Source organism: Haemaphysalis longicornis, unplaced genomic scaffold (assembly GCF_048455015.1).
Source record: "Haemaphysalis longicornis isolate Haplotype H1 unplaced genomic scaffold, Haemaphysalis longicornis Haplotype H1 scaffold_9, whole genome shotgun sequence".
In the NCBI taxonomy this organism is placed as follows: domain Eukaryota; kingdom Metazoa; phylum Arthropoda; class Arachnida; order Ixodida; family Ixodidae; genus Haemaphysalis; species Haemaphysalis longicornis.
The window spans coordinates 36,206,548-36,219,278 of record NW_027526460.1 but is presented as its reverse complement, the minus strand read 5'-3'; the positions used below and the strand labels follow the sequence as shown (position 1 = coordinate 36,219,278).

Here is a 12,731-nt window from a genome sequence, read left to right as displayed (position 1 = left end):
TATGACCTCGGTTCCCCTACGGCCCCTCATCAAACACTTCCGGGGACAGTTCATCTGCACCAATAACCACTGAGCGATAAGGCCCCTGCTGAGCGATAGTGCCAAGTACCGCCATTCTGGCCGCGCTCGAGGGGTTGCTGGAAACGGACGGCAATGACCCGCTATGTATCATTGCGACAAAGTTATACTCCGACTAGTCTGCGTCTCTATACCATGTGAACTTTCGCTGTCCCCGGCACGCAGACCAGCCGGGAACGAAACCGAAAAACGTGAACGGACGGCGAAACTAAGGGCTTGTGGCGTCTTTTGTCCCGTTTTGCCCCGGTTGAATGGGGCAGGCCCTAATCTCTGAGCGAAGGTGGAAGCCTTGGCTCCCTTTCAAGTCAACGGCACGGCTGGCAGCTTGCTTGGACAGAAAAACAGACGTCGGGTTGGCCCCAGGCATGCCATAGATCACGCTGCACCTGCTCCCGGGATCTCAGTGGCGGAAACCGAAACTATTATGCTATGAATGGCTCTGTAATTTATTATGGCAACACTCTGGACAGTCTTAATTCATGCGTTAAAATTTGTGGGCTGTCAGCGACTTATGAGAGCAAAAATAACTTAAAAGCACGCAGTTTTGGTGTCAGTACTTACAGACAACTTCACCGCCCGCGCTGTCAACCGCCATCGTTCCTGGGCCATAGAAGACCACTCGAGGCATACAGAAACGCGGCCTGTGAGGAGACCGCGGTGAGTCTGCGCTTTGCTACCCAAATGCATGGTTACACGAATAACCAAATATTTTTTATGACGTTCTGCAAACGACACATGCGAACCAGAGGACAGCACGACCAGAGACGAGTGCAGTGTACCGACCGTTGCCGATGCGTTCCGATGCCTCGCGGAGTCCTCTGTGGAAAATGCGTACAAATTTCTTCTTTGGCCCCGACCAGAAATATACATGTTCGTGCTGTGAGTAAACGTGAGCAGGGATTGTAGCTGGTGTAGGGTTGAATTCCCAGCTAGGCCAAGCTGCGAATTACCATAAAGTATAGCTTGTCCCAGGTAACACATACAATATATACACTTATATTGCTTGGTCAAATGGGAGAAAGGGGGGCTGAGGGAAGGAGGTGGAGATGGATATAGGGGTTGTTCGTATTTTCGGTCATCTCCTGACTTCGATATTTCAAGTTTTTTTTTTTTTCGTTCGCCGCCACTGGATATTCGGAACGGCCATTCACATAAGCGAACGGGCCGCATAACAACAAACCACGCACGATGATGATGATGATGTACAGGACTCTATGGAAGCAGCAGATTGACGCCACTGGGTGATGTTGATAAGCGCGCTCTTTGAGGCGCAAAGCACTCCTCACACATATTTTGCTTTCTTTATTACTATTTGTATCTAACCTTTGCAGACAGCAGCCCATTATACTCACTTCTTTGCAGACAAAGAAGTGAGCATAATGGGCCGCTTGGGAAGGAGGGACAAGTAGCGCGAGATTACTTCTTAGATGTCCCTCAATTGTTGCGTTCTGTACGTAAATTTCGCGAAGTTCCCATTTCGTTGCAGGCTTCTCGAAATATCGGCGAGTCATTCAAAGTCGTCGAATCGCAGCAACTGCCGTAACGATTCAAATTGCTGGGTCATGCAATCATGCCGAATCGTTTTCAGTACTAACGTTTCATATAATTCCAAATTAACGCGGAAATTAACTCCGCATAAACGAGCGCTACTTAAAAATGAGCCAACAATCGTGGCTATATATTGAGGTTGAAATGTTTTGATTTAAGTAGAGACAGGTTTGACTCGTTTTGACGGATTTTCGCGGGGCGCGCAGTCTGGCGGCCACCATGGGTCCAGGCGGCCGATTTCTTCTCGCGACGTCCGCGAAGTAAGGCGGCAAAACGATTTTTTCAAAACGTGCGCAATTAATACTTGTGTACACGCTTAATTTTTCATCAGCTCCCGCGTCCCTACTGGGTGAGTGTGCAGGCACAAATCTTTACAAGCTCCCAGGATCGTTGAACCACGACGCTTTGTGAAGCGAGCGCGCTAACCCTAACGGTCGAACGCCTGTTTTCAAGATTCGCACCGACGAGCCGCTGCTCCAAACCGGTTTGCGAGACAAATGCGCTTGCTTGTGAAGTCTAGCCAACGCATTTCGCGAGCAGAAAGAGCCGCCAGATGCCGTTGCCGAGCACGTCACGTGTTTACGCGGACGTCAACTTCAACAAATCCAGGGATCACTGGAACTACGAAACGCACGCCATCGAGTGGGGAACCCCAGACGATTACCAGCTGACTCGCAAAATGGGCCGCGGCAAGTACAGCGAGGTGTTTGAGGCCATTAATGTCGTCAACAACGAAAAGTGCGTGGTGAAAGTACTAAGGCCCGTGAGGTCAAGAAAGATTAGGCGCGAGACCAAAATATTGGAGGTACTCCGCGGCGGTCCGAACATCATCACACTGAAGGCGGCCGTTAAGGACCCCGTGGCGAGGACGCCATCCTTGATATTCGAGCACGTCAACAACACGGATTTCAGGCAGTTGTACCCAACTCTACAAGATTTTGATATTCGCTACTACATGTACGAGCTACTGAAGGCGCTGGACTATGCGCACTCCATGGGCATCATGCACCGGGACGTCAAGCCGCACAACGTGATGATCGACCACACGCACCGCCGTCTACGCCTGATCGACTGGGGCCTTGCAGAGTTCTACCACCCGGGCCTGGAGTACAACGTCCGCGTCGCATCCCGCTACTTCAAGGGTCCCGAGCTCCTGGTTGACTACCGCTATTACGACTACTCTGTGGACATGTGGAGCGTTGGCTGCATGCTGGCCTCACTGGTCTTCCGCAGGGAGCCTTTCTTCTACGGCCAGGACAACTACGACCAGCTGGTACGCATCGCCAAGGTGCTGGGTACCGAGGGTCTGCACCAGTACCTCGAAAAGTACCAGACCAAGCTCGATTCCCACTTTGACGACATCCTTGGGAGGCACTCGCGCAAGCTGTGGACGCGGTTCGTGCACGGTGAGAACCAGCACTTGGCAACGCCAGATGCTCTTGACTTTCTCGATGGACTCCTTCGCTACGACCACCAGGAGCGCTTGACGGCCAAGGAAGCCATGGAACACCCTTACTTTTACCCGGTGTTGAAAGCGAAGCAACTGGACTCTCCAGGTGGCGGGTCAGCCAGTGGCGATTCACCTGCTCGTGCGTCGCTTGGTGGTGATTCCAGGAGCCCCAACGCCCCTGAGGTGCTGGCCCCTCCAGGACCAGGAGTGGCCGCCCAGGACAGCACTTCAGATTAAGGTCACGTGCTGTGATATGATTATCAATGCGTGGACACGCAAGGAAGGTAGAAAGGTGTACTGGTGTGCCCCGACTGACCACTCAGCTGTTCTGATAAGACGGCCTTCTCTGGTCATATTTCGTCCCACCAGCCGTGCGTGTCCAGAGACTCTGGCACCCACTACTGTGCTGTAGGGACTCGACTAATGAGACAGTCTTCCAGGACCAAAGTGTGTCGGCCAGGCACCGGCTACCTTTCTTCAACCGCCACATCAACACGCTTTTTCATCTTTCGCGAAAGGCCTCATCAACTTGGCTTGCATTGCTTGCGACTTGCTCTTGCAGAGTGCAACCTGCCATTTTCGATGCCTTTTTTATGCTTTGTGCCAGCACGTGTAAACGTATAAACTGTAGCATGACAAATTGATCCAAGCAGCTTGGAAGGTGTGCAACTAGGGTGCCAGTGATTGCTCACTGGTGGTGTTTCTGCACTGTCTGCTGCTCTAGTCAAGGAGAATTGCACTATTAAGCTTTTTATTTTTGCCAGGTGCGATTTTCGGGCTCTTTGTAGTTGCAGCCGGCTTCTAAGTACCCATCCCTCAAACCACCCCCTTTTGTTACCAATTCCCTCCCTTGATGCATTTGATTCTTTTCACTACTGCCATTTTGAAGTTCTATCAAAGTAGTCTCTTGGTTTCCAGAAAGTAGCTGGACGATTTTCTGCATAAAAGTTCTTTAAGCAGATTGATTGGTGAGGGTTTTCTCACATTTGCTTAACTGTTCTCACCAGATGTGGCACTCCACTCTGGTTCCATATTCGTGCGAGATTTTTGATGTGTGCAATTTGTGTTTTGTTGCACCTCCCAATGTTTGGTGCATTTTGTTTCTACATGTGCCTTGGCTGCACCATGTATCTGTGAACCGGTGTGTTTCATACGGTGGTTAAACATAGGAGCGACTTTTCATTTGCCCCCGCATGAATGGTGGGTCAGTCGCTGACAGGACAATATTTTTCTACAGGTGTTCCCCAACAGCCTTATGTGCCTATGTTTTACCTCCAAACGTAACCATGCACCACTTGTGCGTGAAATTTTTTTAACGCTATTTGCTGTGTCTGGAAGAGTGACAAAAACGTAAAGTACAGTCAGCGATGAATTAAATGCAGATGTGAAATTATGGACATGAATGCACCAATCTCGAGATGCCGTTTGGATACTGTCAATGTTAAACAGATGCCTGGCTCCTTCGTGATAACCAACTTTGCTATTTTATGCTTGTAAGCTTATTCCAACCACATTTTAAATGCACCATCATAAGCTATGCAAAGTTCATAATGCTCACGTTCCATGTGTGGTGATCACAAATACGGTATTAGAACATTATGCTGTGTCGTGGCCCTTTTATAAACTCTGGGCCTTTTTATGTATTGCTTTGCACATTTATCAATAAAATCTAAACAGCAAAAATGCGTGCTACCAGTATTGCTTGGAAAGATCACAATAGTCATTCGCTGTTCGCGCTTGACGCAAACCAATTGTCATACTGGCTGAAGCAACAATTTTACTTAACCTCAATGGGATCAAATTTGACCACGACTGATGGTGGCTACTGGTTTTAAATGTACGGACTTCCAGTACCTGAGGTAGAACAAATCCTTGTGCTTTTTTTCATTACTCAAGGATGCAAATGTATCAGCTGTTTAATTACCCCATGTGATTACACTGATGACCAAATTATCTTGGCTACAAGTCCTCTTAAATGCATATTACTCTTTCTTAAAGGAGCCATGAAGACAAAAGTTTGGTTCTTTAAAAAGACTGCTTTGTCCCGATAATAATGATACCAATTTTCTCGCAAACTTTAAACAAATAATTGAGATAATAAAGAAAACTTATGAAGCAGTGGCAACTACTACCCAGTCGCTTTTTGGTGATTTTCCTATGACGCCATAGAATCTTGTTTAAGCGATTAGCGGCTGTCAACCTAAGCCACCGCCACTGGGAGATGCCTCTAGTTCCGTTTGTATCACTTGAATGCTAAGACACAGTTAACACGCTGGTAACTGTGTTCTCAGTGCTGCCCCATATTACTTCACTCCTGCCCGTTTGCGTCATAGTAGCACTAACTTTGAATGTTTTTCTATATTTTTTCTGTTCTTTTAGTTAATTTACCAATGGCTAGTGCTTTCAAATTGAAAACGTTGTATTTTGTCTTCATGGCCCCTCTAACTGCAAGCTTATAGTGACGATGTCTACCATGAGCACGATTCCACTGTTGCAATGCTTCCTGTTTTGGCACCTGCACTTTACACGGACAAGCCATTGCAGCAGTTGTAGTTTAAGCCGGCACAACGCTGTCTACCTGTATCACACCTCCTTTGTTTATTTGTACTAAGTTGCAACTGCGCAGCCAGAACCACAAAAGTCTTGCCACTGTTGCCATTATGGCACTGTGCAGCTGGCATGACACACCGATTTTAATTTGCCGCTGTTTGGTGACATCATGCAGTTGGTCGCACGACCATGCATAGCGTGTGGATATCGTGCAACTTGAAAACTGCCCACTGTCAAAGTTTTTTGCTCGCCTTTTTTTAATGTCATTACACTGCACTTTAGGAAATAAACTTTGAAACTGCAGGCGCTTCACAAAGCCCATGTCAGCACCTCAGTAACATCAGGCCTATGTTCAATTCAAGCAGTCTCTAATCACTTCAAGCAATCTGCAGTGCACGGAAGTGAAGTTAGCCACTGACCAGACACTGTTTTTCAACAAAGGAGCGCTTTATTACAGACACACACGCACGCAATCTGACCTCTCTTGCAGTAACGTGCACGCACATGGTGAGAGCCGGGAATGAATGTAGTCTATAATCTACCAGTGATGATGTGAAGAGAGCAGAAAGAAAAAAAAGGACTGACTATAGGTGCTTTGCAATTTGTCTTCCCACAGAACTCGACACCAGGAGCCAGGGCGTGATGCCAATCCCACCTGCGAGACCAAAGGCAATGTCAGGCCACTGACTGCTGTTTGGTGCTGTTACTGCTCGCACTTTGGCTCACACACTGTTGCACTAATTGTAGCCTCAACTAACAGACAGAATTAGGTAACACTTTTTAACATCGCTAAGTGCGTAATTGTGGAGTTAATGATTGCTACGCAATATTGGTCGCCGAATTCCAACCAATTGCGGGTTACCTTTTTGATTAGCTTATGAAGTTTAACGCACCAGTGCTACACAAGCGATGCGCACCATAGTGGATGGCTCCGGATTAATTTTGACCACCTGGGGATCTTCAACGTGCGGCAGAATCTTTAACGCACGGGTGTTTTCGCTTTTCGCCTCCACCAGAAAAGCGGCCGCCACGGCTGGGAATCGAACCCGCGTCCTTGGGCTCAGCAGCACGTCTTGACCACTGACACACCGTGGCGGGTCTTGTTACCTTTTGAATTTCAAAGAATGCCCCCGTCTACAACTGATTCATATCTTCGGGTTTCGTGCGCTGAAATTAAACCAGGACTATGAGACATGCCGCAGTCGAGGGCTCCGGATTAATTCTGACCACCTGGGGATGTTTTTAGCGTTCATCAAAATCTCAACACATGGGCCTTTTTGCTTTTCGCCTCCATCTAAAAAACAGCCACCAAAGCCGGAATTGAACATCCTCGGGCTCAGCAGCACACGCCTCAGCCACTGAGCCACTGCAACAGGCCTGACTACAGCTGAGTAATATAGTTACAACACACAGCTGTCGAGATTCACCATGTGTATGGTGTTCTTGGCCACAATGGGTCTCCATCAAAATACGAATCTCAACACCAAGCTGGCTAGCGACACCTCTGTTTGCCATTCTCCACAGGCACCAATAAGCACGCTACACACTAGAAAATGATCCCCTGCCTTTTTTCCCCACCGCAAATGTGCTGTTGTAAATGGCCATGTTCGTTGGAAGCAGAAGTGAAGTTAGCTCAGTCTCTGGGGTTTAGCGGCAATGAAGAATGCAACTGCTCTAAAATTCACAAGAGTCTCCTGCAGCTCCCTCATGTTTTGTAAAAGCTTCGTGCTCAATTTTTTCATGCTCGCACATTCATCTTCTCCCACAGTCATGCTCTTTTGCAGCAAGTTCAGCATGAGGATGACACCACAGCTTGAAATTTTGAATCTTCAGTGACCGAAATTGTGCGTAAAAGACATCCAGACTCTTTTGCACTTCAGTGATCTAATGTCAACTTAGTGCCATATAGAGTAATTTTCAAAACCATGGCACCTTCTTTTTTGTATCTCCTGCTAAAAAAATCTTTCACTTTCTATGGGGCAGCAAGCATTTGCAAAGTAAGTTGCTTGGAAATTAATAATAGGGGTATTTAAACTGACCTATTTTCGAATAGAAAGACCTATTTTACTCCCGTTTGGGTAGGGTGTATTTTTAACAAAAGATGCAATAATTCCACTCTGACAATGCAAAACATTTTTTAACTAAGATGGTTACTCCCTTTTGGGTAGGGTGTATTTCACAAAAGCTGCAATAATTCCACTCTGACAATGCAAAACATTTTTTAACTAAGATGGTCAAGATTTTTTAACCCTTTTTTTAACCTAAGATTTTTTAACCCTTTTGGGTAGGGTGTATTTCACAAAAGTTGTAATAATTCCACTCTGACAATGCAAAACATTTTTTAACTAAGATGGTGCTGAAATTTCTTCAATGAAATAGGTAGGAGTTATGGCTAGAGTTCTGAAAAGATGAATTTCTTTGGCGGGCATAAAAAAAAGGATCCTAAGGAAAAGATTTCATAGAAGTGCTATTTCAGCCTACTGTGCCAAGTATCAAGCAATTTTAGCTGATTAGGTGGCTGCCCTTTGAGGAATGACACATGACAACTTTTCACACCTTGCAGGGTGACTCCAAGCTGTCTTTTGTCATCATAAAAGTTTTGCTTTCAAGTCATGTACGTAGTTTTGCTTCAAAGAAGCAACCAGTATTACTGCACCAATGTGCTCACAATTGAGATTTCGTGAACATTAATTCCCTGCCATAAAATAACCGTTTTTGTGCACAAATTGTTGCATTGCACAGGAGAAAGCGCGCGCGAGAGAGAGAGATAGATAGAGAGAGAGAGAGAGAGAGAGGACAAAATGGGCAACACTCACCCGGTGAACTAGATGCAGGCGAGAGCAGTGAACCTAGAGGTGATAGCCACGCTGCAGGCAGAGTCACCACAGCTTGAGTTCGGTAATTCCACACTAGGTATGAAACTATGACCCCCTGGAAAGCCAGAAAACCCAAGTGGAGTCCTCAAAGCGCCAGAACATGTCGGCTAATCAGCGCGGTTCAGGGATTTTGTGTTGAATTTCCAAGCCCTCAAGGAGCTCATGATGCCGGTGCAAGCACTGTTGAAACTTTAGAAGGAGTACTGACACAAAATTTTCGTGTTACATTTTTTTTTGCCATTATGGATGCCTACCAGACCACTAATCATAGAATGGCACATTAGATGGTCGGTCGCATTACAGCCTCACTTATTTGTGTCAGTTTTGCTTTCGACAAAACAAACACCCAGGCGGCCGCATTGACAGGAGGACCTTGTGACATAACTGTTCCTGTCACACTACTGACAGTGTGAAACCACGTGCCCAGTGGTTTTTACCATCTCCGCGTGCCTGGGCAGCATGACGTCAGTAACAAAACCGTGGCGTGATACACACACTGGAGCAGCGTGTGCCAACCACAGCCAGCGTGTTGGCCACGTCACGGGGTCCCGCACGTCGGCAGTTTGGGGCCAGGTGGAGCAGATAGCATCGTGCTGATGCCGATTGTGAAAGGGTATCTGTCCTGAGCTTTCTCGCGTGTGCAAACATTAAAATGGATTTAAAATATGTTATACCAAACGGTTACTGTTGAAAATTGCTCGGAGATACCTTTATGTACAAAGAAAGCCTTTCACATGGTTATTTCAGCTCTGAAATTTTGTGTCAGTACTCCTTTAAGTAATTAAAAAAAAAACAAACACTGATAAATTTTGATTTACTGTACACTCATTACGTACAAAAACTTCCGTTCCTGTCTTTATACACTACGGTTATGAAAAATATTCTAGCCAAAATTTGCTTTTACCCCAAGAGAAGCGCCAACGTTGTTTCACTGCACAGTATTCAACATGTTGGCTTTTGTGCACAATACTGAAGCTGTACTAGAATCATCTTAACGATACAGCCAAAGCTGAGGTACACGGGACGAGCGCTGCGCATAACACATAATAAAGCAAATAACGCAAAATTCATGCACACACACTTCACTTCCCACTCAAGCAGGGGTTACGAGATAGTTAACACATGACATCACTAGGCCTGTGTAATGGCCAGATCTTAAAAAAGGTTAATGACTTCAAGATTCAAGAAACCGTGAAGACAACGTACAACCAATTTTTAATTGAAAGATAGGGTGGCTTGTACCCCCATTATAATTTTGTTCAAAAGAAAACAATGCTACCATCACTCGGGAGTGAGCATTTAAAGGGTGCATTCCTAATTACCTGCTTACTGAGCCATTACATGATGTCGCAAAAGCCCTGTGACATACTTGGTGGAGCAATTGAGAATGGGCAGTCAGCATGGTGAGTAAACGCTGCCACTAAAAAATACCGAGGCATTCTAACACCTAATAACCTCATGTTACAAAACAGCATAGCCATGGGCTCTATTCTTGTTCCAGGAGGTGAAAATGACTAGACAGTTCGCCTCAATCCTCAGTGCATTGTGAGAAAACAGACACAGGCGATGTGATCGCAATTCCTCCAACTTCAAAAGCTACTGCGCCACAGTGTCACCGCAGCTCGCAACGCCGCTTAATGTGTTCACCCCCAAGTCATGCCGATTCCCCTTCCGTTACTTCACTATAGCTGTTTGCGAATCAGCTTACCACCACAAAATAATATTATTACTGATTTCGAACATTAAGAGCTGCAGCTGCAACCCCCCAACTCTTTCAGTGGGCAGGTAATTTGGTTGGCATCAGCCAGTTATGCAAACTAGACATGTACAGTAGAACCTCGAAGATATGTTTAAAAAAAAAAAAAACGGGAGGGTGTAACGTGATATTAAGGAAACTGTACTATCTGGTAAGACACGTATGAATTGGAAAATCATATGAATGGAGAACATATCAGTGGAGTTCTACTGTAACGTTGCAAACTTTTTTGTTTGTGTGAGTTAAAAGACTCGTCCCGTAGGTAGTCTGGACTTACCATGAGTGCATAGAGAAGCGCCGTTGCTGCCAGTCTCACCTTGAACATGTACATTGATTTCAGCTGAGCTGTGGGTTGAAGAGCATGTCGAAGTGAGTGGCAATGCAAGGGACTAGTGATAACACCCTTTTCTTTACTCTCTGGTAGAGCAGAAACATGGAATGAGGGGTTAAGGAGGCTTTGAAGCATTAAACGTATAAAAGGCTTTATTTTTTAAAATGTTATTGATTGATTGATTATGGGGTTTAACGCGCCGAAACCATGCAGGTTATGAGGCGTGCCATAGCGGAGGGCTCTGGATTAATTTTGACGACCTGGGGATCTTTAATGTGCGCCGAAATCTCGAACACATGGGCGTTTTTACTTTTCGCCCCCATCAGAAAAGCAAGCACCGTGGCCGGGAATCGAACCCGCATTCCTGGCCTCAGCACCACTGAGCCCCCGCGGTAGGTCTTCCTTTTCTTCTAAGCGACACAATTAGTAATCTGACGTTACTGGGTTGTTGGAGTCATCCGCGTTGGATTCTGTGCAGTCGCTTAGTTTAGGTCCAGAGAGACACTTCGCCTGACGCTTGTATGTGCGAGGTGCAAATAGTTTTCTGCCTCCCTTACCCATTCATCCTACTCTGTACGTTCTTTTCCCACTCAAATCAGCAAGCCCTGAAGTTGTGAAGTTTTCGTTAAAACTTTCCTTTCTTTGGACGACTTTATTTTGGAGCAGCAAAACAATTAGGTGTGCGCAACCTTCTGCAACATGACATTTGCAACATACTGATATTTACAAATCTGCGCCAACAATAGAGGGTCACGTTTTAAGACTCATAGAAAAGTCGCTTACCCTGGTGAGCCATTTCTTCAGACATTTTGTTAATTTTTCGTTGTATCTTTGCATACTTGGCGAACTCGTCGACGATGCTCATGCCTCCCAGCTCGGCCCTGAGATCGCAGACTTGCCGACGCAGGTTGGACTCCATCTCAGTCTCTTGGGAAATTACCTGAAGCACCTGGAAATAACGAAATAAGATACTGTCAAGCGCAAATTCTAGCGGCAGCTGTCGGGAAAGCGTTTTAGCCCCGACTGATCGCCCCTTCTTCAGATTATGTTGTTATTTGTTACGCTACCGGCGTGGTTCTCTTTTGAATGTATAGTAGGAGCAACTTTTGAGCAGCGTCAATAAAGATTCCCATCGGATAGCTCAGGATTTCATTTGCAATGCACGTAGTGCACTTACCATTCGGACTATGAATGGGATGAACGCTGTGAACATGCCGCAGAACGTCACGAACCAAAAGAAGAGGTAGCTTTCTTCTCTCTGCATGGCAGCTCCGTGATTTTTGTAAAATGAAAAACGCCGATCAACTGCCGAAAAGCCTCCGACGACCGGACACCGGTCGCTTCATTAGCGAGTTCCCACTCTACGAGGCGACTACCATCGTGTTTGCATCAACCTAGGCCACCTAGGCCTTTTTAAGCGAAGCTCAACTCACACTTTTACGACCGATCACGGGATAGCAAGTGATCGCCCTTTAAAAACACGTAGGCTATGAATCTACGAATTCGCGAAGTTTGCTTCGCAATCGCCAGCCCGTTTGTTTTGCGAGTACAGGAAGACCGGCAGCGCTGCGAGCGGGCGCGCTTGAAAATACTCGTAGAGGTCGCTAAACGTTTCCTGTTTTGGTTTCACTTTTCGTGGTGGTTGCCGGCGGCGAAACATTTCCACCACGTTTGGGCCCATATTTTTAATTTCTCAAGCCAGTATCGGAATCGCTGGTCCGCGCGGCGTACGCCAGAGTTTAACTTTCGTCGCATTTGAAGTGCTCTTTGCTTCCCTCGCCAGGTCCGCGACATCTGACCGCGAAAAAATGTGCTCTCGTTTGATCCAGCCTTGACGTGATGTTCTGACAGCTGTGGACACCGCGTCGGCCAGTATTTGCTGTTGCTTCGTGGACTGGGACGCGTACTGATGTCGCCTACTCGGATGCGCTCTGAGCACGTTTCGGTTGCGCTGGGCGAACTCCGCCGAGCTTAGCATCTGCTGTAAGCATGGAAGACATCTTCTACAAGCTTGTGAAGGAAGCTTCGCACCAGAAGCACCCGGCCCTACGACAAGCATGTCAAGAAGCCCAAGGTACTAAACACGGAATAAATCAACATCCGTAGTTTTTTTTTTTTATGTAGCCTTTACTTTACGAGTTA

General features: G+C 46.4%; 2 protein-coding genes and 1 pseudogene across 2 annotated transcripts in view; 2 read left to right on the top strand and 1 right to left on the bottom strand.

Moving 5' to 3' along the window:
* Window positions 1–2,147: 2,147 nt before the first annotated feature.
* LOC144151341 (casein kinase II subunit alpha pseudogene) lies at window positions 2,148–5,188 on the top strand (annotated as a pseudogene).
* An 864-nt stretch (window positions 5,189–6,052) lies between these two features.
* LOC144152710 (guided entry of tail-anchored proteins factor 1-like) lies at window positions 6,053–12,174 on the bottom strand. Its single transcript, XM_077684116.1, has 5 exons — window positions 11,767–12,174; window positions 11,373–11,538; window positions 10,536–10,603; window positions 8,443–8,557; window positions 6,053–6,281 (listed from the first exon to the last, which is right to left on the bottom strand). The coding sequence occupies exons 1-5, from the start codon at window positions 11,851–11,853 to the stop codon at window positions 6,211–6,213; spliced, it is 507 nt and encodes a 168-aa protein (XP_077540242.1). The 5' UTR covers window positions 11,854–12,174; the 3' UTR covers window positions 6,053–6,210.
* Window positions 12,175–12,224: 50 nt separating this feature from the next.
* The window catches only part of LOC144152709 (brefeldin A-inhibited guanine nucleotide-exchange protein 3), a 104,624-nt gene continuing 104,117 nt past the window's right edge, over window positions 12,225–12,731 (top strand). The window contains exon 1 of the mRNA XM_077684114.1: window positions 12,225–12,663. Within this exon, the coding sequence (XP_077540240.1) occupies window positions 12,579–12,663 (85 nt within the window). The 5' untranslated portion in view covers window positions 12,225–12,578. The remainder of the gene's footprint in view (window positions 12,664–12,731) is intronic.

What these genes read in the sequence shown, in the direction of transcription:
- LOC144152710 (XM_077684116.1), bottom strand. Translation starts at nt 11,853, where the DNA reads ATGCAGAGAGAAGAAAGCTACCTCTTCTTTTGGTTCGTGACGTTCTGC. An exon ending in TCCCATTCATAGTCCGAATG is followed by an intron (nt 11,539 to 11,766) that starts GTAAGTGCACTA and finishes CGTTATTTCCAG; the next exon opens with GTGCTTCAGGTAATTTCCCA. An exon ending in TGAAGAAATGGCTCACCAGG is followed by an intron (nt 10,604 to 11,372) that starts GTAAGCGACTTT and finishes TTCAACCCACAG; the next exon opens with CTCAGCTGAAATCAATGTAC.